The sequence below is a fragment of the Antrostomus carolinensis genome, unplaced genomic scaffold (genome assembly GCF_000700745.2).
Source record: "Antrostomus carolinensis isolate BGI_N321 unplaced genomic scaffold, ASM70074v2 scaffold3263, whole genome shotgun sequence".
Taxonomy (NCBI): Eukaryota; Metazoa; Chordata; class Aves; order Caprimulgiformes; family Caprimulgidae; genus Antrostomus; species Antrostomus carolinensis.
The window spans coordinates 38,509-63,687 of NW_010304276.1; the positions used below are offsets into that span (position 1 = coordinate 38,509).

Sequence of the window (25,179 nt, forward strand, 5' to 3'; positions counted from 1 at the left end):
AGTAAGCTATCTGTTAATACCCTATAGGAACTAAACTGTGAATAGAAGCACTACCACAGTTGTAGTGTGAACTTTATGCTGCCCTTTGGGTTGCAAAATGTATAATATACAACCTATTAAAGTTCCCAACATGGAGACAGTTCTCAAAACTGGAGTATACTAGTTCTGGCACTGTTATTTTTGTTGTAGTTCTTATTGCTGGAAAAAAACAAACAAAACACAGGTTTTTTAGCACTTGGAGTATGATGCACAGTTCTCCAGATACTGTAAAAATCTGTGCAGGGTTTTTTTTGTGCCAGAGTAACAACAGCCGTACATAGTGTGAAGGAGAGAGATGGACGCTCAGACCATGTTGCTCTTTCTTCTGTGCCACACTGAGATTCTATTCACCTTGCAATGAATGAGCCATCTTTGTTAGATCAGACGGGCCGGCAAGGCTTGTGTCAAAAGGGCCTTTTCAATTGGTTATCCTACCAGCTGGTTCTTTTCCATTGCCTTTGCTTACTGTACATCTGGAAGAAGACTTCTTGCAGCTGGGAGCCATTTCATGTCTAAACCACATCCCCTGTCCATAGCAGAAATACTTTTTTGACAGCAGATGTCAAACAAACCCTTAATGGGTTATTAATTAAAAAATAAAAAAATAAAAAAAATTAATCAGTACAGAATTTGACACTGGATTTGTTTTCCTCTTTTCCCACCTGTATCTGTAACTTTACTGTTAGATAGAAGTTTTAGTAGAATCTGACATGTTCAGAAGTGCAGCGTTCATTCTTATTTTGTATAATACTTTAAATACTTTAAGTATTACTTAAAGTGTTATAAAGACAGGAAATGTTGTGATTAAAAAGCAGCACAGGTAGCTTAAAATCAAAATTGAAAATATTAGTACCCCTGAAGATAAAGTGAAACACTTTTGTGGCCAGGATTTTACCTTGGTGTCCACTCTAGTTTGTTTGGTTTTTTTTTTTAAGTCCTTATTTGGGCAATTAAGTAAAAGCAGTGGGTTGTTTTCGAAGTTGCTGATGATCTTAATGTCCACTGGAGCTAGTGCTAGTAAAATGACGTCATTTTTATTTATGTGCTGAACTTAAAGTGTTTGGCTCTTGCCTCAGGATTTTTTGGCGTGCAGGACTGACAAGAAGGCTTACCCTTAGGCTGTGAAGTACTTAAAACAACACTAGAAATAATAGAACCAATTATTGTTTTTGTGGTAGACTGAAAAATAGTTTCATTATAAATATATTTAGTATAATGAAGACTAGCCTTAAGATACAAAAAGCATTCATTTCTAAGTCTATTCCAAAATAATTTTCTCTATAAAGTGCAGAAATTTTAATCTTCTATCCTCACCTCTTTGCTAGAAATACAACCCATTTTCTTCTTGATCGTTTGAAAATGTCAGATCACTAACAAATGTAAGATTAGAAAGAAAAAGGACTGAAGAAAAAGAATAAAATGCAGTCATTCATCTGCTGAGCAGGTTAATTTTTCAGTAATTTCTCTTGCTCGCCTAATTTCTTGCCTAGACAAATTGTAATTCTCAATGCGGTGTCCTTGAAAGGAATCTTACCCTGGTTGTGTCGGTGCGGGCTCCAGGCACTGTGTGTTTGGTCAACAAGCAACAGTGGGTGGTCAGGCTGTAGCACAGGACAAGGGCCCGCTGTGCACAGGAAAAAATGTTCAAAGGTGTTTAAGGGTGGTAAGGAAGTCTGCCGCCCTTCAGAGAGTCTGGAGGCTATAGATCAGCCTCCCCTCGCTATTATAGCCTGTGAGAAAATTCACTTTAAGATACATAATGGATGAAAGAATACAGTAACGGTATTCACCTGGTTGTACATCTGCAGGGTCTTTTTTTAAAAAAAAAAAAATTGATCTTGCTGTATATGAGCAAGTCTGTGTAATGACTGATGTTTGACTTACCACGGAAAATCACACTGAAAAACTGCTCAGGCTGAGGTTGGTCACTTGTTAACAATTTTCTTTATCACTGCAAAGAGCACTGGCACTATATTATCCCCGATCAGCCAGTGGGTTTTGTGAAAAGCTGTAGCTGAATGTCACGCAAGTGGTGCACCAGACTGGCAGGATTGCAGAGTGTCTGAGGCTGGGTTACAGAAGGGAGGCGAGAGATGTGTGACTCCCACAAGAAACCTCTGACTGTCAGACTGCAAGGAGGGAAAAAAAAAAAACAGGCAGAGTTGTGGAGCGATGGATATTGCAGAACAATTTTTATGCTCACTTTGGTAGTAGTTTTGAAAGAAGAAAGTAAAGCTGCTTTTAAAGATTTAAGTCACTGACTGGTTTACATGGAAAAATCCATTTTAGGCGAATTTTGTGTTAGTCATCTTTTTCACAGCAGCTGCAATATGCTGCGTGCAGAGGTAACATTTCAACAAATGGGGCCAAGGTATGTACATGGGCCATAGGTACTGCAGGCACTTAAGTACCCTATAGCAACTCCAGTACTGATAAACTTAGAGAAAACCCGCAACTAGGGATCAGCACAGGTGACTTTTGATTTATAGAAAGTGAAAGCACAAATTAATAACCTCAAAAAGTATTATTGTGCTTTTTTTTTCCCTCAGATCCTCATTTTGATGAGATCTTACTGCACTAGAAGATAAAAGATCTGAACAAAACCGTTAAACTATTTATATTTCACACAGTATCTTAATGTTTTTATTTCATTCTACATAATTTTAAAATACCTGTGCACAAAAAGTTGAAACCCAGTAAAATCCTTTAAAAAAAAAAAAAATTACAGCAGTGTTAAAATCCTTAAAACTTCTTATATGATCTTCTCGTGATTTTACAGTTGTAAATGTAATAAGGCTTTAATTATACTTCTGTTTTCTGATGACTATTTGGTAGAAGAAGAGAATGTAGTACATTTATTTTTCCTGTGTTTCCTTGGTTAAATATACACTTGGCACTGGAATCACTGACAGGTATGCTCCATTGTAAATGCTGTATTTTGGAAAAAATAATTCTGTAACTTCAAAGATGCAGTATATTAAAAAAAAAAAAAATGAAGATCTGCCAGGAATGTATTGTTCATGCTGTTTATACAACATCTTAAAAACTGTTAGCACAGTAAAAAAGTTAATTTCTTGAAACTTTAGATTGTTGCTGTCCTGTATTCAGGGTCTAGGAATGTAGAAATAGTGCACAAATCAGATAATGAATAGGCAGTAAATTATTATTTGGGTAGTTTATTTAGGTTTATAAATATTATTGTCTGCAGTCCATACTAATATTAATTCATTGTATTACATTATGCTGCTAAATTTAAGCTGCTGGCTCCAGAGGGGGAATGCATTGGGATGGGAGAAAAATTGTTTGTAAGTTAACTCTCACTTTTTTCACAAGATTTATGTGTTAGTGTGCAGTCTTCAAGCGCTATCTTCTGGTAGGGTGAAAGCAAGATCAGCTTTGCTAATGTAGTCCAGATGTTTATTAGTCCTGAGGGTATATGTGCTGTTGTAGTTCCCTGCTGCTGTGTTATACTTGCTTGTAATGCTAGACAACCAATTAAGAAATTAGTTCATGTTAAACTTTCTTTTCCTGGTACGGTTGCAAACTGATGGCGTGGTTTTTCTGGTGGAACAAGAGAGTATTCTTTACATGTTTTCTGTTACTGGTGAATATATAAACCATTTGGGCAGCGTGGGGTTAGTGTTTCTGCAGCAATACAGAATTTTCAGGTTTTCAGCTACCTCAAGCAAATGGTTTTAATTGAACTAATTCACATTAAGATGTTTTGGTAAGTGGGTCTGTTTTTCTTAATTCTGAAGTTTAATTGGCACTGTCATTTTTAGAGACCATCTGTTTACAAGAAATTCCTTATATTAACAAGGTGTTTGAAAAGTGAGAACCTAAATTCTATGTGAAGACATCAAAGAGAGAAGTTTTGGTGTATCATGGCTTTTTGTAATTGTAGTTTTTGTGAAAATAGCATTGCTGCACTCTTGGGGGTTTTTTAAGTATATGTTTTAACTAGCAATGCCTGTGACAATTCTGATTTGACCTTCTTGGTATACATTTTTTTCAGCCAAATAAAATGCAGATATGTTGAATCTGAGTCAAATTCTTATTGAAGCCCAAGAACTATGTGAGGCACTTAAAATTTCTGTCTTCTGTACAATTTTCTTTTTATTCTAGGTAAAATCTCTGCAAGGTATCAAATGCGTGGGTTTTTTTAAATCTGGAGAGGAATCAATTTGTTTTGTTTTTACTTCATTCTGTAAGGTTGCTGGAATGTTTTCACAGAAGTTAATTACTGCAAATTTACAACATTTAAGATATGTTTTAGAAGTCATAGGTGTTTAAACCATAAATGCTGATGATGTGTGACCTTACACATAGATCCCTGCTATAGGGGTAGTTGCATAGTACATGTCTGTAATTAACTATTTGTATTTGCAGCATACATACCTACTTAAAAAACTACTGAAAACTTTAGTTTTTTATTTTCTCACTATTTTGTATTTTAGTTCATTCAGAAGGAAAAGTCTTTCCCCAAATTCTTGTTCAAATTCGTTATAGGTTTTGTCTGTGGCAACAGCAGATAATATGCTTAAATCACTACAGCTGATACCATATGGCTGAAAACGCATAAATTTTGAAGGTGTCGTAAAGATGAGTTGGTGTAGGAGTTAAATAGTGAACAGAATCGTATTACAGGCTAAAGATAGCACAGATGGGTTCACCAAGTCAGTTAAGGCAGTGTGTCCCTCATGACTGTGAGTGATATAGCAAATTAGATCTATTTACTTAGGTGTCTTGAGATATGAACAGTAATAAGATGAGTGGAGGAACCGACAGTTAGCTCGGTAATGACAATGCCACAGTGAAAGGCCACAGGAAATCTCTTTAGAGGCCATTAAAGAATTATGAGAGGAAGAACTTCTTTCAAAAGGAACTAAAACTCAATACTGTCACCTGTTGGAAGTTTGTGATAAGTTTCACAATACTTAATATTGCTCTTGAAGCCCCAGCTGTTGAAGTAAACTGACTGCTGGTCTGACAGCAGCATAAATTCAGAATAAATATTCTTCAAATCCTTTTTACTTTGTGTTACTCTTGAATCTGAGTATTGCAGTGTTACAGCTGGTGCTCTTACTGTGTGGCCTTCCTGTTATTTTAAGTGAATGTAAGTATTGATGGAAGAGGTCAAGCAATATAAACTCAAATGCTGAGATTCTCACTACAAAATTCAGCATGAATTACCAGGAAAGGTTTCATCTCAACGTAAGAAATAATTTTTTTACTGTGAGAACAGTCACTGAAGTAATCTCCCCAGGGATGTGTTAGAGTCTGTGTTGCTGGAGGTTTTCAAGATACAACTGGACAGGGTGCTAGATAATCTCATCTAGGCTCCCTTTCCCATTAAAGGTTGGACCACATGGTATTTCAATGTTCCTTCCAACCTGGGCTGTTCTATAGTTCTGTGGGTTATGGTTTATTTAAGTTTAGCTGTTACAGTTCAGTTGACCAATGATGAAATAATTTTTGATGAGTACTTTCAGAAATGTATCTGTAAGGTGAAATGCACAAAGCGGCAATTTAGACTTTAGAAGAAATATTGTCAGTGTTACAGTACATTAAAAAATCATTATAGTCTGCTCATTATTATATAGTTGTTTTCCAAAATGTACATTAGACTTGAAGTATCCACCTCTATCAGGTTAGATCATTGGTTAGGACTTGCTAATAGTGACCTGTATATGGACAGACACCCAAAGAGAAAAATAATTATTTGATAAACAGAGAAAGATTTTATAGGACCCTGGGGAAGGGTTTTTAGATATGTATAAGTACAGGATGTTTTACAGACATGCAGAAGCATCCAGTGCTAGTAGTTCATCTGCTTCATGATGGATGGATGGATTCTTTCTACCTGAACTCTGTAGAGGTCAAACAGCTAAGAAGTAGTTTAATGCTCTACCCTTAACTGCTTCAGCTGAAGACACAAGAAACTTTTGCTGTTGAAAAGTATATTTAGACATACACCAGAAAAAAAGCATGTGCCATGTCGCTAATGGCATAAATAGATATTTATCCGTGGCTTTCAAGCAACTAATTGTAAAACATATTAAAGTAAGAGCCGAGAAACATACAGAGCAAAGAATGATATTTCCCACATGGTACTTGTGGCTTTGGCTTTGCTACAGGAGTCAATAGTGGTGTTATTGAGCAGCGCTGATGTAGATGGACAAACAGTCTAAATAAGCAAGATTAAGAATGATTTTGCAAGAACTTTTTTCTTGTGTCACTTCTGAATTAAATTTGATTTCCCCATGCAGCATGCAGTTTCATGTCAATTAATGTGCAAAATCATTATAACTTAATTTTTTCCCCTCTCCCTAGGTAACTCATTGCTCCACAGCCCCATGTTAGACCTGGACAGTGATGTGCGTCCATCACCAATTGGCCATCTTGGACAAACTGCTTCATTGAAAAGGGGGAGCAGCTTTCAGTCTGGCCGTGAGGATGGTAGGCATCTGTTTTATTTGGAAAAACAAAGCTTCAGTTCCCTACGTCCATTGTGTGGTGTAGTAAAAAACCCAAACAGAAACCCACATTCTTTGTGTTTGTTTTGGTTTGGTACCAAATAAAATTCTTTCTTCTCATGCGTTACCATTGCTTACTGAAGGGATCCTCTATGGTTTTGGCAAGCAAAGAGCAGTTCATAGCTGAAATCTGCTTCTTAAAATATAGTCAAGGTAATAAAAGTATTTTTTTATACAAAACCAGAATTACTTTTTTTTGTATATATAACCACCTACTGCTTACCACCTTTTGATATTATTAAACCTTTTCTGTGTTTGCTAAGATGGCTCTCCTTGCATTTACACCTTCTGTGACTTCATATATCTGGTCCTTTTCTCTAATTTGGTAAACTCAGAAAGGGAAACAAAGTGTCTGACTAAGCTCAAGCAGTGTATCCACAACCAGCAGAGCCCTTGTGTGTCATAAGTGTCTTCAACACCCTTGTCCAAACAGCTTCAACTCGGGAATCTCTCAATAGTGACATCACAGGAGACAGAAGACATGTTTTCACAGGATAGGTCATTTCTTACCAAAGCACTTTTTTGCAGAAAGCAGGTTTTTATAAAGAATTTTCTGGGTTTGCTCTGCTTTGATGTTACTCTTCTCCCAATTCTGTGGACTTCCTTCAAAAAACATCTATAAATATCTGATTTATTTTTTTTTAAGCAAAAGTAGGAATGAAGGGAATCGTTGAAGAATGTAGAATGAATAAGAATCGTATATCTTGTGCTGCCACAGTGCAAGACAAATTGCATCAAAATTTGAAGTTGAAAGTTTGTCTTTTAAAATGTAAATTATACAAACTTCTCAAAATATACATGTATACAAAGTAATTACATTACTGTATTACTGTTACCCTTGTCCTTTCTCAGTTCAAAGCCTTGCATTAGTTGATTAACAAGTGCTACAGGCAAAACAGTAAATTGCTAGTTGTTGTTGAGTACCATCCACTAACAATACACACGCCACAGTTAGTGTAGCAAGCAACATCCAAAACCCAGATTATTTTTTCCTTGATTTAATTCTTTTGCACGTCTCTGTCTAAATAGTGGCATCTACAGAAGGCAATTCCAATTCAGTCAGTTATCTTTGCTTGCAAAGTCCTAGTTATGGATCCGTAACACTTTACAAACTGGAAGAGGTAAGTCTTCAGCAAGCTTTCCTGTGAGGAGGGTGAGACACTAGAAGAGGTTGCCCACAGATGTTGTGGCTGCCCCCTCCCTGGAAGTGTTCAAGGCCAGGTTGGATGAGGCTTTAAGCAACCTGGTCTAGTGGAAGGTGTCCCTGCTGATGGCAGGGGGGTTGGAACTAGTTGTTCTTTAAGGTCCCTTCCAACCCAAACCATTCTGTGATTCTGTAGCCACCGGTTTAAACCAAGATTCAAAGGAAAACTGGAAGATCAGAGCATCATAATAATCTGCTGCAAAGACCCTGGAGTTAGAATGTGTTGCCTCTGAGTTGAGTTCATTGGTACTTAGGTGCATGTGCCCACTGCAAGCTCTACCATCCTTGCTCTTCTCTGAGTGGAGAGCCAAAGCAAACCAACCACTTATGACACCTCTACAGGAGCTGCCGTTCCACATATGCTATGATATGCTCTGTTTTCAAGTTGCTTGTGCAGCCTTTTGGTTTTTAGCAAATTTGAGGAATAGCATCTCTAGGTTGTTTTGGTGTTTTGGTATGTTTTGAGGTTTTTTTTCCCAACATGTTTGAAAGTGATTGTCCATGAGATTGTTTGAACAAAATACTTTGAATTCAAAACTGCAGCATTTAAATAACATTCAGCTCTTGCTTGAGCATACGTTCACAGGAATTTGTGAACAATAGTTCTAGTTTCATCTTTAGGATATTACAGCACAGATTACAATAAAATAAAGGAAATAAAATAAATTTTCTGCTTTACCGTAGATTAGAGTTTTCTCTAGCCACAAAGTCAAAATATCCTGAATTTATGGGCAGAATGTGCTTTTTAACATGATGTGCAGTAGCTTATTATAATAAATATCTACTGTCTGCAGGCTCAGGACTAAGCCTGAAGTATGCTTACTGGAGGGGAAAAGAATTCCATACATGAAGTAAATCTTGCCAGTGTGTTTCCAGTTAGGAACAGACATCCCTGGTTATAACCTTGGGTTGGTGCTGGAGCTTTTGGCAAAGAGGAAATGTTTTCTCAAAGGAGCTAAAATCCTTTGGTTAGAATTTGGGGTTGTTGGTGTTCCAGAGCCTGTTGCTATAGCAGTGTTGGCACAGCTTCCTGGCATAGTCACAGCTTATGTTAGTAAGAGGAGTTTTTCCTGCTACTGTGTCTAGACCCGTTCTCTGACAGTCATAAACCAAGCTGGCAAAAGTAGTGCTCTGACATGCTATCTGTGTCCATGCTATGAGCTTTGCTAGTTGAGCTCTGAAGTTTTCATGCCTCCTAAACAAATGCACCACTGTCAGCAGAGTTACACTTCAGTTGTGCCAGAGGCTCTCTCCAAATTTTGGACTTCCATTGTGATTTTTTTTTTTGGATTTTCAGATACTAATCCAGAGTCCCTAAACTTTTTGGCCATGAGGGAAAAGAACATTTTGGGTAGTACAGATGTTTATTCATCTGCTAAAAAAATACAACAATATTTAACCCTCACCTTGGAAAATGGATTCTGCTGAAAGCTTGTTGTACTTTAAGGAGATTCAGGGCTGGCTACCAACACAATAAAATAGCGAGGCTCTGGTGAAGCCTACTAGTTACCTAATGTGCTATTAGGCAGCTATTTTTGCCTAACTGGTGAATTCCTGTCAGGTAGGCAATACTCTCTAGCAGAGTGAAGACAAAAAGCGCTATTTCACTCAACATATTTCTGCATTTCCACAGAATTATGAAGGATAATATCATGTTTTTAACTTTATTGTTTATAAAAGAACAGAGTTTATACACAAAAAAGCCCACACCAACAAACATGGACCTCTTTAAATGTTTTTGGTTTGGTTTGTGGTTTTTTAGTTGTTTGGGGGTTTATTGTTTGATTGTTTTGTTGTTTTTCAAAAATCTGTGATTTTTTTTCCAAGTGTTCTAAAGTGAATTCTAAGTCTTGAGGTGAAATACAAGTCTCTTATCACTGTTACACTGATACCCTGTTTTGTTAAAACACCGTAATTGAGAACGTTTCAGTGGAGAAGGCAGATGGTTATAGAAAGGTATTTCACAAAGTTTCCTTTATTTCCTATGTTAATTAGTACTTTTCTTCTGTGCAAGTTCAGCTTTCTCTTTAGCTTCTCCCTCAACCTCTCTTTGCCCCATTTGATAAGAAACTGAGAAGTTACCTGCTGCCAAAATACAAGTTATTTTCCTGACGTGCTCTAATAGCCGGTGTACCAGGAGTGCAGTAGGTTCATGAAGTGAGAGATGCTGCAGTGTTATATGTTATGATTGTGTTCTTCATCCAGGAATCTCATTATATAATTAGTGATGTTTTTTCTTGAGTTTTAACAAAAACATTGGAATCTCCCCTGTTTTCCAGATAAAAGATTTCACCAAACAAATAAAAATGAAGATGAGAGACTGGCAACTTGCCCTAGGCCACAATGGAAATTTTTTTGAGCTGGAAATAGAATCATAACATCATAGAATGGTTTGGGTTGGAAGGGACCTTAAAGAACAACTAGTTCCAACCCCTCTGCCATCAGCAGGGACACCTTCCACTAGACCAGGTTGCTCAAAGCCTCATCCAGCCTGGCCTTAAACACTTCCAGGGAGGGGGCAGCCACAGCTTCTCTGGGCAACCTGTTCCAGTGTCTCACCACCCTCACAGTGAAAAACTTCTTCCTAAAATCTAATCTAAACCTACTCTTTTTCAGCTTAAAGCCATGACCCCTTCTTCTGTCATCCTAGCAGCCCTATTTCTTCACCATCACCACATAATTTGCAACCTCTAATGTCTTGCTTTCATGTTACCTTACCTTTTATAATGGTTTGAAGACAGGAGATCAGGATTGCATTAGATACCCCTACAAAGGGGCCTAGTGCTCGCACCTTGTAAGCACATTAAAAGAAAGAACTTTTGTGTCCCAGTTGTGTACACATATATGGATCAGACTTAATTTTTTTTCATTCCTACCTGAAAGGTTTTGTATCTGCTGTATAGTCACTGCATAATCCAAAGCAGCAGCAAGCTAGTAGTACATTTTTATTATTAATTCAGAGGTTTTTAATTTTATTTTTTCCGTCCCCTCTCCCTCTTTTAGCTTGGCGATACAAAGCTCCTCAACAAGTTGTATTTGTTGAAAAGTTGACAAAACTTGTTTTAAGTCAGCTACCGAACTTCTGGAAGCTCTGGATTTCTTATGTGAATGGAAGTTTATTCAGTGAGGTACGGTTTCTTCTATATCAATTACTTTTAAGTAAAAAAGCTCCATAGTAATTGTGTTTGGAGTATTATATTTTACTGGAAGAAGTGATGACTTATTTTAATCAGAGAGGTTTATAAAACGATATGTAGACTCTTACACATTTGAGATATGCTGCCTTGACAAATAAGATGTCTTACAATACTAACCTGTAGAAGTGAGATTTTTTCTTTTTGCTTTTAAAAGAATAAAAGCATACAGTGGAATTACTTAGAATTCTGCCAGTGGTGTGTCTGTGTCTTCCAGATGCTGGAGTCAATATCTGTATAGTTTCACATCTTAGTCATAGCTAGCCAGCTGCCTTTCATTGGTGACCTGAAGAAATAGCAAATTGCATGAAGGATAGAGATATGTAAAAAACAAAGTCATACAGAAAAAAAATGTTTCCTTTCTTTGGAACAAGAGTACTCATTTCTTGAGCTTTAAGTATTTGGAAGTGAGGATAGGTTCAAGACCAGAGTTGCAAAATGACCAAGGACCAGAGTGGTATACACTGACATACTATAGGGAGTCTAGTGTGGAAGTGCAGTCACCTGCAATCGCCTGTGCTTCTAGTCCTTCTTGCTCAGATGATACGGTTTTTACAAATTATGTAAATATAATCTTGATAATTCAAGAAGCAGAGGGGAAAAAAAAGGGAATTATTCATTACGTGTACAGTTTTAAATGCACACTATTAACAGATTTTTAAAGGATGCATTTCATAATTAATTTTATATGGGTAGTATACAGCTTAACATCATGATTGTTACCGGATAAATACAATAGCTTTGGGGCTTGTGTTATTGCCACGGATTTGGTCACATTACGTTTTACAGAGAATTCACTTCTGTTTCTCAAGCCATGTTGTTTCTTCTCCAGAAGGAGAACTGTAGTGATGGCATATTCCCAAGAAGCAATCTGTTAAAGACAGACAGGATTGAAGTGTAGTGAGAGGCAGCTCTCTGTTCCATCAGCAGATGATAAGGCACTAGCTCATACTTGCATAGCTATCCCTGGAAAGTCCTGGTGGCTGCACTTTGGACTCACTCATTCTGGGTCCTAGAAAACTCTGAAGACAAGGTCTGTAGAGATAGTTGGGATAATACAGAGCAGGTGGAAAATAAACAAGCTTTTGGACATGTGTGTTATTCCAGTCAGCTTTTATATGGAACCTAAAAGTTTATGCATCTAAAACTTCTCTGTTTAATTGTTGCTATATCATTTCATCTGTTGAGATTGTTTTTATCCTGCCATGCTTACAGTGTCCTGCTGTACTTAAATCCTTAAGTCATCACAACTACAGTATTCCACTACAAAATTATCCCTAAAGCAGCACCCCAGCCATAGATATCTACTATTCTTTGCAGCCTTAGTAGAAAATGAAACAAAAAATTTTGGGAAAATGAAATATGGAAGCTTATTTTGTCATTTTCCTTTTTTCTGACTAACTGAAAAATTAATTTCTCAAGTGGTCATTCTATTTATGGCCACTGTATGTAAATTAATGTAATGTTTTCATATGATGATACTAATAGGTACTATAGGCCGTTATATGTGGAACATGATATACAGAGCATTATAGCTCTGGTGAAATAGATGCTATTTGTGATCCTCATTTTACATGATAAAATCAAAAGAAAGATATGACATTTACTCATAATGTTCAGTGTAGGAAGTAGAATCAAGAATAAACCTTAGTTCTGTTGACTTTCACAAAAATAATTTCATAAGGGAAATGACAACCTCTACTTTGACAACAGTGCGATTGGAAATGAGACTGTACAAATTCACCTGTTAAGTTATTGTGATTTCTTTTTTTCTCTGAGTACAATGAAAAAGAAAGCAATTTCTAGAGAAACTGAGACTTGAACTGTAAACAAGGTTGAGAAATTCTATTCATGAAAATGTCTACAAATGGAAAATGTGGTGATCTTATGTGATGCCTGAGAAAACATTGTTTCCATGTTATTTAAAAGGGAGGAGGAAGCAGTTTTCCTGTCAGTCTTTAAGGTACTCTGTTGAGCCAGATTCTGAGCTTTTGAGGAATTAATCCCCATGCATTTAATTTCTTCTGCTCCTTTAGTCCTTATGGAAGCCCCTCAGTTTCTTTTGTGTGTTCTACATGCCACAGTCGACTGAGATTGAGTGGGAGGAGGGGGTGGCATAAGCTAGAAGACTTCTTCTAGAGCACCTAAGAATATCTGTAACCACATCACATTCAAGACTCAAAGTTTATATGTTTTTCTATCAGAAATGATACAGATTTAAATTGACCATGAAGCAAATTCTTTTAGCATGTTGCTTGCTGTTTGTTGTCATTCAGGAAGCAAGATAAATGCTACAGTTTTTTAAGAAGAGTCCTCTGAAAATGATATAGAGGGCCATTTCAGTTAATTTCTTCAAGTCTTGAAGAAATTTTTAAAATGTGGGAAGAAAATCCCCCCTGATATGAATTTGAAGCTGTATTTTCTCTAATTCAGTTTGTAGGTTATTGGGGCTTTCGGGGGGGTGTGTTCTTTTTAGTTCTGAAAGGTTAGCTATGTGCCTTAAAATATTGTCAGTTAAAGATTTACGTGGTATTTTCAACAGTTTAAATAGTTGAGTTCTTTGAATCGCTGTAGGTGAAGTCACATATGTGAGTAGTAACCGTTGGTCTTACCACAAGATAGTTTTGGTCTGTCTGTGCAGGAAAGGTTTAAGATTGGTCTTTAGCAAAACCACTAAGAAAAGAAAAAATATCAAAGATCTGTGAATTTTTTTGTTGTTCTTTAATCCAGCTGTAAAACAGTGTGAATTTTAATATGCTACCAGAGGCTTAAAGGAATACAGCTTATTTTCCTTTTAAGGCATTAGAAGAGAGAAGTGGATATTATATGCAGTAGTAACTTGAATGTTGTTCTCCTTGTCTGAAACTCTAGACTTCAGAACTTTAAAGTACAAGAGTTTCATAGCTATGTATTTTCCAAATCTGTTAAGCAGTTTTATTTTTATTTAATTTTTGCTCACTTCAAATTATTTGTTTTACCTTAAAAATCTGAAATGCTTTAGCTAAACAGGGAGATTGAAAAACACAGCATTTCTAATTAATTACTTGAAAGTAAACTGATTATCTTGGAGAACACTCTTGTCATGTTATGGCATTTCTTGTCCAGTAGATGTTGCTGTACATACATAAAATAGGAGATTTTCTAACTAGAAAATTCTACTTGTACACTTAAACCAGTATTTAAAATAACTTTTTTTGGCATAATTTACTGTGTTCTCAGTAGACTCTACAGAAGGCTAGAACTACAAACAGGAAGACTATTAGTCAAACCATGTTTTTCTTCAACTGTAACTGTCTCATGCAAAGCGTACTTATGTACTCATGAACTGTCCATAAAGATGCTGATTATTTTGCAGTCTCTTTTACAGTTAGTTGAATTATTTAAAGATCATTGTCAACAAAATGCTGTTCCTAAAAACAAACAAAAACCCCCTTCAACCCTCCCCCTCCCATGTTATAATTCCAAATTGCCCTCATTCCAAGAAGTGTCCCCCACTTCACATCAGTGTCCTTCTCTGGGCAGCTTCCATGCTGAGAAAATAGAGTTTCTTCAGATAAACTTGATGTACAATTGGATTACACATATTTTAGCTCTCTACTAACACCTCAGAGAGAAGACTTCGACCTCCTGAAGTTCATATTGCTTGAGCTACTCTTACACTTGTCTCTGACACATTGTTCCTTAGAATTAAACATTTGCACACTGACCTACAGTAAGTAGAGTATATTGATATATATATATAGAGAGAGAGAGTCTTTGCTTATTTAGGTGCCATGAGTTAGTTTTTATAATTGCATCATAAACTCATCAGTTTTCACTTCTTCACTTTGAAACCCCCTTTTTCAGAATTATTTTAACAGTGGTTATGAGATACTTACACTTTTCAATTTTCTCATTTTCACAAGACTGCTGAAAAATCTGGCCAAATGGAGAGATCAAAGAAAAACGCTAGGCAAAGACAAAATGATTTCAAGGTAAGTTATGGGGGGAAAACTTTGCTTTCTTTCAGTTTTCCTTCATAGCAAGATACTTTAGTATTACCACCTTGAAAATCATATTTCTTAAATCATCTGTGTGCTCTTATACCTCCTTCTTCTCCACTCTGCCATGTGGAGCCACCTGTAAATGATACAGTCCAAGCTGTTGTGTATAGCAAGTACATTGCTGCTTAAGCACATTGATAGAGCTTTTTGCTCAATTTTTCTTTCCCTTCTTCTGATGCAGAAAATGATTCAGGAAGTGATGCACTCTCTGGTAAAACTTATCCGTGGAGCTTTGCTTCCATTCAGCCTCCGAGAAGGAGAAACAAGACAGTATGGTGGCTGGGAGATGAAATCTGAACTTTCTGGCCAGTGGCTAACACATGTTATCCAGACTGTAAGGTAAATGGATCCGTGGATCTACAAAATGATGTTATTCCCAGAATGTGTGTGCTTTTTGGGCAAATTGTTTTGTTTATTGCATTAAATACCCTGAGTAGTGAGAATGTTAACATTTTCAAAAATAGAATTACAAAAAAACCTACTTATGGCAGATTTAGGATTTTATGTGCAAGTGTAATTAATAATGTTTCATGATATAGCCCTATTATGTAATGATATATTCATTTTTTTTCCATAGCATCTTATGAAAAAAGTTTGAATGAAATATTTGCCTGGCACAGCATAGACACTATGAATGAAACAGGATTTGATTCTTTAGGGTAGAAAGCAATTATCTGCTTTATTATCTTTACTTTTTATCTGTAGTTTTCAAAGTAGGTAAGAAGTAAAGCACAGAGGAAGAAAAGAAAGGGGTGTAATCACATACAGATATTCTTATTGTGGATGGAGCTAACAGTGATACATATCTGTTGTCAAGTCTGCTTCACACTTTCCCGAAGTCTGTTGTCAGTAACACTATCTGTACTTCAACCATTTAGAAAAAAGATTTCCATGTGAAGTTTCTTATTCTGGGTAAATTTTATGGAAAGCTTCCAATTTAAGAAGGAATTAACTTGGCATTTGATGAAAAGATGTAAGGGGCAAAGGAGCAGGTTTTGGCACCAGTGTTACCCTTTTATGAGAAGCAGTCCAGTTTCACTCAAATTATAGAATTGTAGAGTTTAACACTTGAACATCTGTAATATTGGCTTGGAAATTTAACCAACAGATTTCTCGAAAGGTTGGTTATGCTTTAGAGTCCTACCATTGAGATATGATCCAGATTGAGGTTATAGGATATATGAAGACTTTTTTTCAGAGAATCTCCAGTTGCTCTCTGGCCACTGCTTTGCTACTGAACGACTGAACTGTGAGCTGTGTAAATTCTTTCTCCCTCCCACTCTTTTCCCCACCTTGCTGTTCTCACAGCATTAAAGTGTAATAAAGTAAGCTAGACGTTAATGCAGAGTGGTCAAAAGTAGAGAAGAAAAAGGGCAATTTGGAGAAGAGGAACTGAACATACCATGATGGGGTACTGACCAGCAATGACCAGGTCAGAAGTTTTTGCAAGAGCTGCGAGTACTTTTCTTTTTGAGCCCCCACACTTTGACAGTCTAATAAATTCTGGTGATTCACACCAATGATGAAAGTGAACTCTTCTCATGAAGAGTCTACACATTGCATAAAAACCTTATTTGTTGCAAAGGTATGTAGTAGCTTAAGTCTTATTTTTTATAGTATCTAAATGAAGTCATTATGAAGCGCATGATAGATTTAACTCTTTTCAGTCACCTTGCAAATTATTTACTATTTTCTGCTTGTATTTAAGAATACTAAAACTTACAAAATTAGATGACAAGGAGTTGTCATTACATCTGTGTGATCTTAATTTTTCTGCTTGTTTGTGCATCACACAGCTTAAAGCAGGGTGGTTGTACGGTCTTTCTCTTGTACCCCATTCTCTCTTTGTCCAGTATGAGTAGGTTCCAGAGAGTAAATTAGAGCTGTATGATAAAGTGAAGCTGTTGTTGGCAAGATTTTTGCCTTATTGTAAGGATAGAGAGGTATGTATATGTTAGGGTGAGTTATATGAGGAAAAACATGATCTTAGGGAGGTGGCAACTGCATGCTCCCATAGAAACGGAATCAGTTTTAAGTACAGTCCTTCTTTCAAGTCTAAAGTCACTTAAACTAAAGTCACGGATGGGCATTGATATCCTGTGTTTCGTGGATGGCTGAGGTAGTGCAGATTTATGTAATCTACTAATTCAGTAGTTGTGCTGAGCAGATAGCAGTCTGGTTAATGGTGGAGTTTGATGGTTTATGCCCAGCACCAGGGGTAAGGAACTGAAGCCTACAGGTGGATGACTGGAAACATTCCACTTACTACTCAAACTTGTTTGCTTGTGCCTTCTTACTCCTCTTCTGTGGCATTTTCTACTCCCTCCGCTTTGCTCCATATTAGCAGTAGGGCAAGTGGCAATGACTGGATTTGAATTGTCCTTACTTAAATATCCAAGAGTTGGATAAAAGCAGTGAACCTCACTTTGTGCCCCTAACTAAAGTCTGACCACAACTGCAACCTTTTAGTTAAAAGCTGAAATGCTGTTCCTTGCAAGCAGCTGCTGGGTAACTGTTTCTAAAGGAAAAAATGGAAATGAACGTTTCCACTACAGTAGCTGGTGATTTGTGCCTCGTCAGAGCTGGGAGCAGAACAGTGAATGAATTCCCTCTTCACTGTTCAGGTGATGCAGTAGGCATGTTTTGGCTCCTTGTATGTGTATACTCTTGGCAATCTGATGCACAACCCCATCACTGTTTATGGCAGCTTCATGGTTGTTACTGTTGCAATACAGGTAAACAGTATCTCAGAAACCCTGTTAATGGACCTGGGATTTAATCTAGGCATTCACATAAAAACAGCAAAAAAGCTACTTCTGCTCCAAAAGTATTATTCTTGGATCATAAGACAAGAGGTGGATGCAGAAAAGCAGGCAGGCAAGAGCAAGAGGACAGTGGGAAAAGTTGGCATGTTGCTGTGGTGACATTATTATAATATTACAGAAAAATAAGTCTGTATTTGCAGGCTTCTGAATTAAGCAAATAATTAATCCTCTCTGAATGGGATAATCTGTTTTCAAAGATACACTGCAGATAGAGCTACTGTGTTCACATACACAGAAAATGTCTAAAAAATGCAATGAAATTATATCAGCTTAAAAAAAAACTCCTGCAGATTTACAAGTCTGTCTAACTTTATTTGTTTTCCAGGCTTAGTTCTGAGTCTCTTACTGCACTCGAGATACCAAATGATATGCTTCAGATCATCCAGGATCTTATTTTGGACCTTCGTGTACGTTGCATTATAGTGACCCTGCAGCACACAGCTGAAGGTAATAGAAGGCTGCAGATCTCTTTGCTTACTGTAATTTTTTTTTTTTTTTTCCTCCAATTAGGCCAAAACATGTTCTGGAAGATAACCATGTTTGTTGCAGATATTGTAGTGGCAGTGGACTCCCCTGAGTTCTGTAATATCTTACAAGAGTTACTCAAGTATTTCGCTTTTCTGACAGAAATGTGTGTTATGAGTCTTCTCTTTCCTTAGTCTAATGAATACAGTAGTTTAGATCTGTTTCCTTTGGGTTGAGACAGTTTTACAATGCATGTGATTTATCTCATGATACAGCTCTTCCATATTGGAAATATTTATTTTCTTTTTTGAGTTCTTCTATAAAGTGAAGAATTAAATAAGCGATGTCCCACCCCCAAGAAAAAATAATCCACAGTCCTTTATGAAGTATTTTAGTTGTGTGTTTTCCAAGGCATTTTACTAACATTATAATCCCCAGGCTTCCTGCTGTGTACACAGCTTTTTCCATGCATGTCTGGATTGTCAAGACCAGTAACACATTCTCTAAATCTAACCTGACTCTCTGCATCAGAGGCCATTCATCTTCTCCTCTTGTATTCAACTCTGGAACTTGAATGTGAATGAAATAAATCTTCCAGAAATAAATGTCACTCTTAAAATTGGGGCAGATTGATCTACTAATCAACTTAGCAGAGTTTTTTTTCCAAAAGACTAATTGCCCCCAATGTTAAAAATATTAGGGCTTTTTTAATTCTACAATTTCATCAGTTTTTAATCTTTAACATACGATTCATTATTGTTTTGTAGCTTGTGTTTTACTCAAGCCTTAAGTGTGCTAAGTGCAGGTGACTATATTAAGCAAAATTTTTAAACTTTTGGTGACAAAAAATCATAAGGCCTCTATAGTTTGTTTGATACAATATTGATATGAATTGTATTCTTGGCTCTTAATTCTTTTATTAAATCCCTTGTCACCACTAACATCATTTTTCTGCATTAATATCAAGCTAGTTGGCCATACAAGTAGACAGGTTATCTTGTGTCTTTAAAACTCTATAGGGAAAGCATTACCACTTTTTCACGTGTCACTTAAAGTATAAGTAAGTTTCTTGCTTTTCTTCACTTAGCGCAATTGAGATTTTTTTTTTCTTAAAATGGTAAGGGAAAAATATTATTTTATTTTATATTTTAAAATTGTGACATGAGGATGTCCTCTTGGACTGACTACCCTCTGTCTAGGAATTCAGTGATTCCACAGATTTCCTGTTTCAAAGGGAGGAAGTGGAAGGTGTCCCTGCTGATGGCAGGGGGATTGGAACTAGATGATCTTTGAGGTCCCTTCCAATCCAAACCATTCTATGATTCTATGATTCTATGAAGTATCTAGCTCCAAACTGTTTTGCTGACAATCCTCAGCTTATCAAATCTCTGTGAGCTGTCCAGCTAGCTTCTCCAGTGCAGTCCAGAGAGCTCTAATACCTGATTAATGATGAAGCTCTCATCCAAACAGTCTGCCATCTTACTAGTTTTGCCTACTTGTTGCATCATAACAATAGCCCAGTTCTTTGTTCAGATGCAGAGTTTCTGCTTCTTACGTCCTGATTGCTGGCCACATATGTTCTATGGTGGAAAAACTCTCATGGTTGCCTGTACCTTCGATTTTTATTGAAGCAGATTTGCCAGTCTGTGTCTGAATGATTCTCCATTTGGTCTGAACATCTTTAATCATACATTTCTTTCTTGAATCAAAAGAGATCAGATCCCTTGAGATGCTGATATGTTACACTGGCTGGATAACATATCTCTCTTTCATCTAGCTAATACCAGCAGCCTTCCTTGACTGCTTCTTCCATCCCTGTCAGTGCAGCAGTTCTGTGTATTGGCCATAGCATCAACCAGGAGGACAGAAAAGATGCCTGCCTGAATGATGACTCTCATTCCATATTGTTGCACTGTGTGCCTTATCTATGGGACCCTTTGTTGTTGTTGTTGTTGGTCTTTACCAGCTAAAGCAAATTTGCATATGTTGCATTTGTTTAGACAGTTTTTTCTGCACAGGATTAATTGTCCCCTTGGAGAAACTATTCTTTTTAGGGAACCAGTGAAAGAACAGTTAATGGATATTCTCATGGAGCTGTGTACATGGATCTCAGATGTAGTTATATCTGTAATGCAGAAGTGAAAAAGGCTCCTCCTGGACTTGAATCTCACCTCTATAATCTCTCTGAAATATGAACTGCATAGACTGCTGATAGAAAGTTCAATCTCATCTCTTGCTGTGTGTTGTAAGTTAGTAAAGGCATTCAGATTAGTTAAAATTTTTAATAAAGCACTCTAGCTATTTAAATAGGACAGATCTGCCTACACACAGGGTTTTCTTCTTGTCTTATGATAAACTCCACATACTCATGCTGGCCCTGAGAAGCAGTCTGTGTTCTTTCCCTCCCGTATGCAATCACTGGTCATAAAGGTCATGAAAGCCAAATCATGTGAATACCAGACTAGACAGGGGGTGTACATTAATGTATTTGACTGTAATTTGATGAGCAGCAAAATATGAGAAGGAAAATAGTTTCTTTTGTATTTGTATTAGCTCAGAACAGAATGCAAAAATTGAGCAGCCACAAAAACATGTGAAGATTTAGGAGTGTAATCTAAAGGCTCGCCAGAATATTGGTTGAATTAAGAGGTTTACTGAACAGGCAAATGAACAGAGTAATTATTCTACACAGTCTCTTAATACTTTTTATCCCTATTAAGCCTATACTTCTATGCGATGTAGAGTTGCAGGGTATGACTCCACAACCAAGCTTCTTAATTTAGCTAATTAAAGCACGAAGACAGTGAAGATGCATTTCAGCATGCATTAGTTATCTTCGTTTCTTGGGTTTTGGGGAGAGATAGTAATTCACGGAAATTTTTGCTCATTTAAAAGGGAGTTTCATGATGTACAGACAGTTCTGATGAGCAATTTGTGTGTGAAAAACAGTATGTCAAAGCCCCCACAAACTGCACACAGTTCATCTTTGTTCTGTTTACAAGTCGATTAAGCCCAAAAGAAATGATGATGCAGGATGCATGCATCCATAGAGGATTTTTGTTTACAGAGTGTTTGAGCTTTGGAATCACATCCTGACTTGGTTTCTGTTAGCTTCAGTAAGCCTATAGAAGTTGTCACCTTCTGGGTAGAGGAAGAGAGGGCTTTTTGCATATGTCTTCATGTATTTTTGAAGAAAGTCTAGCAGCATGGGCCCTTGACCCTGAGTGGGGACTCTGAGCCTCTTTTATAGCTATTAAATATGAATTATACGCTGTCCTTTCTGTCTTTGCTAAAATGCTAGGCAGTTGTTCTTTCATTTGTAATTCAGAGCTGGAGTGTAACAGACTTGGGTTCTTAAATGCAGTATATTATGTTGTGATTCAAAAAGTTACAAAATAAAAACAAACCCAAAGCCTTCACAATATTCCTTTTAACTTTAAGCTTTCCAGTAAAAGATGTGCTTCATGCAGCTCTCGCCATGTGTCATAGGTACGCTTCTCTGTGGTGTCACTAGCATACCATGTACGAGTTCCATTCTTAGTCATTTGAGAATGCTGAAAGCTTTGAAGCTTTTAGTGCTATTTGCTTGTATGCCTAGTCATTGCAGTCCCAATGTCTGTGGTTTATCTTTTCAAGTTCAAGGAGTTTTTAATAATGAAAAGGAATACCTCCTTTCCTCCCCTTAACCCTACCCCCTTTGCTTTGTCTTACAGATATAAAGAGGTTAGCTGAAAAGGAAGACTGGGTTGTTGACAATGAAGGTTTGACATCATTGGTGGGTATACTTGTGTGTCTTGTAGGCACTTTCTTCTTGGGTTTTTGGTTGGTTGGTTTTCTAAGTGTAATAAAATTGGTTTCTATATTCTCCAAAATTAATTATTTTGGAGTTTGTCTATATATGTGCATACATAGTTCTCTATCATTTTATTAAAATATGAAAATATAGGAAGATAAAAAATATTTTTGTTTGTTCTGATGGTTACTTCTTTACAGTACTCTTAACAGATCTCATCACCAAACACAAAAGGGTTTTTTTTCTTCCTTTTCCAAAGTTTTTTTTTTATTATTTATTTCTTAAGGTTACTTCAGGCATAATAGTTTAAGTGATAATGGTACAACTAGACAGCAATATTTTTGAAGCTGCAAAAGAGAGTGTAAAGTTAGCAATACAACAAAGTAGCTTGTTAAGTGTGCTAGGATGATCACAAAGTTATTTTGGTATCTCATAAGGGATAGTACTCATTTAAAAAAAAAAGCTTACATAAAAGCTTTGCAGTTTTGTACCATGTATTGACAGGCAAAAATAACAAAGAATTGGGCATAAAGTTATGTAGCATGACTTCCTACCTTAAGTAGGTTTATTTAAATGTATAATTACTGCTGACATCTAGTATGATTTTGCTGAGATAAACAACAATAACTTTCATTGTTAAGCATCTTATTTTAGAGATGGTTTACTGAAGTAAAAAATAATTTTTGAGGTCACAAGTTCAGTTCACATCAAAATGCTTCATAACTTCGTAGGCACACTACCATGGAATTGGTCTACAGCTAAATAAATAGGTCACTTACATGTTATAGTGAGAAATTAAACTGAAAAACAACTAATTTAGGAGATTGCCTACACACAAATAACAAATGACTTGAAACCAAATTCAGATAAATTAGTGAGATGCTTTCTGGAAATAAACAGTAATGAGTAATGCCTAAAACACAGCAAGTAGGTGTGACTTAAAAACAATCTGCGAAAGCAGAAAGGGTCTGTGGGAGGGAGAGTTACTTTGTGTGTGTAATCTAAGAGAATGCTCCACAGATGTTTTTAGTTTTTCTGATTTGCTTCTATAAATACATGTTTGAAGTTGAGTAGGAGGGTATTAAGCAATCACAATATACACATTGTAGGAAGGAGTATTGTTGGGCAATTGTAGTATTATAACCAGATTTGCAGCTTCTGCCTTGGTTTCAGTTGCTGCTGACTTGGGCAAGTCCCTTAACTTTTTCTGGTTTTCACTCTTCATCTGTAAAATGGAGGGAGGAGGAAGGATGGATCTTTTACAAAAACTTCCGTTCCTTTGTTAAAAAAATCACCCATGAATTCATGAATTCCTTGTGTAAAGCACTTCCTTAGATACCTTTTGAGGCTGTGGTTGAGACATGCCAAATTTTAATGGTAGCAGTTGTCTGTTTTGTGAGATTATTTATCTACTGAAGTAGAGTTCCCTGTGGTAATGTTATAGCAAAAATTGTAGCAAAAATGAACCAATGGCCAGAGTCTCTTTGGGTACATCTTAGGCTTAAAATAAAAACTGTATTTTAAGTTTGTAAGAAATACTGGTTGATAACCCCTTTAGCATTCTTATTCCAGGTAAAAGATACAGTACGACACAGAACCAACTTTCCTCAATTTCGTAATAACCAAAGAATAATGTATTTGAAGAGCTTTATTCTCCAGAGGTGTGGTGCTTTATTATTTGGAAACAAAAAAACAAGAGCAGCACTTTACTGCTCTTCTTTTTCTTTTAAGGCGATCCAAAAATAATAAATACAGATTATATTAGTGGCTTTTTTTTGTGATTTTCAGGTTGCCGTGCAGGCATCACTTTCATCATCCACGTCCACTCCAGCATTTATGGAAGTAAAAGTTGCTTCTAAGCCTAAAGTTTGTGATGTGCCATAAACTATGGCTTAAAAGCTTTTTTTTATCCACCTCTTTGACCCAAATTCAATAGGATGATGTCCCTCTTTTCTAGACAGTGACACTTCTCTTGCTTCACATTGCCCTGTACAACAGCTCCCTGCCTAATACCAGCATACAGCCTCATTAAAAAAAAAAAAAACAAACAAACAAAAAAACAAAAAAAAAAACCAAACAAAAACAAAAAAAAACCAAAAAAAACAAAAAAAAACCACAACAGGTCTGACTTAATAGGGAAGAGAAACACAAGGAAAAACTGACTAATGATTCTGTTGTGAACTCATTTGCACTTTCGGAGTGAAATTGATACATGCATCAAGACATTCATACTTAAGGTTTAGAAACCTGAAGGTAAAAAAAGCCCCCCAAACCAGTGGGTTTTTTTCCTCCATGTGAAAGCAATTTCAATCCATTTTTCTTGGAAACCTTTTGCTGAAATAAAATGCAGAAATATCGGATATCCCAGGTGAAATTCTATCCCAACTTCTGTCGAGGTGGGGAAGAAGGAGAGTGTCGCAGGCATCTCTAATGTCATTGTCAATATATGCTACCATAAACAAGCTATAAAAATCTTTCATGACCCTTTTAGAGTAGACTGTTTGATGTAGAAGTCTCTCATTCAGATAAAAAAGTACATTGATCTATGGTAATAATTCTGTAGGCAAGTTAAGTACAAAAGTACATCACTACAGAAGGATCCTCCAGTAATATATGAATTGTGATTTTTTTTTTTTTTTTCCCTTATTTGGGATAATTTGGAAATAAAGAACTTACCATATGGCATGGAAGTGTTTATATATTTGTGTAGTATATATTTGACATGCTTATCTAAAGCTAAGAAGTCATTTGCCTTTCAGCCATCCCAGTTTGAACAGTGCATTATCCATTCCTTGCAATCTCTTAAAACTGTGTTGGACTGCAAACCTGGAGAGGCCAGTGTAAGTTTTGATTTGTGCTTTTATTTTTGTTCTTTTTATGTAAATTACTATTGGGTTTCAGAACAAGAATTTCCAGAAAATGGTATCAGAGTGTAACTTTCCTCTTATTTTTTTTCCATGTACATCCTTTTCACTGCTTCTAACTTTTAGAATTCTGTTAGAGTTTCCTTTGTTAGGTGTTATTGTTATTTCCTTTGTTAGGTGTTAGGTGTGTGTATGGGGCAGATTGGGCCCATATTT

General features: G+C 36.5%; 1 protein-coding gene across 1 annotated transcript in view; it reads left to right on the forward strand.

The window, feature by feature from the left end:
• EXOC2 (exocyst complex component 2) overlaps nucleotides 1–25,179 on the forward strand; it is a gene marked incomplete at its 5' end in the record, with an annotated part of 101,245 nt that overhangs the window by 31,502 nt on the left and 44,564 nt on the right. The window contains 7 exons of the mRNA XM_010164373.1: nucleotides 6,373–6,498; nucleotides 10,783–10,907; nucleotides 14,879–14,947; nucleotides 15,198–15,355; nucleotides 18,167–18,288; nucleotides 22,020–22,081; nucleotides 24,859–24,939. Coding sequence (XP_010162675.1) covers nucleotides 6,373–6,498; nucleotides 10,783–10,907; nucleotides 14,879–14,947; nucleotides 15,198–15,355; nucleotides 18,167–18,288; nucleotides 22,020–22,081; nucleotides 24,859–24,939 — 743 coding nt within the window. The remainder of the gene's footprint in view (nucleotides 1–6,372; nucleotides 6,499–10,782; nucleotides 10,908–14,878; nucleotides 14,948–15,197; nucleotides 15,356–18,166; nucleotides 18,289–22,019; nucleotides 22,082–24,858; nucleotides 24,940–25,179) is intronic.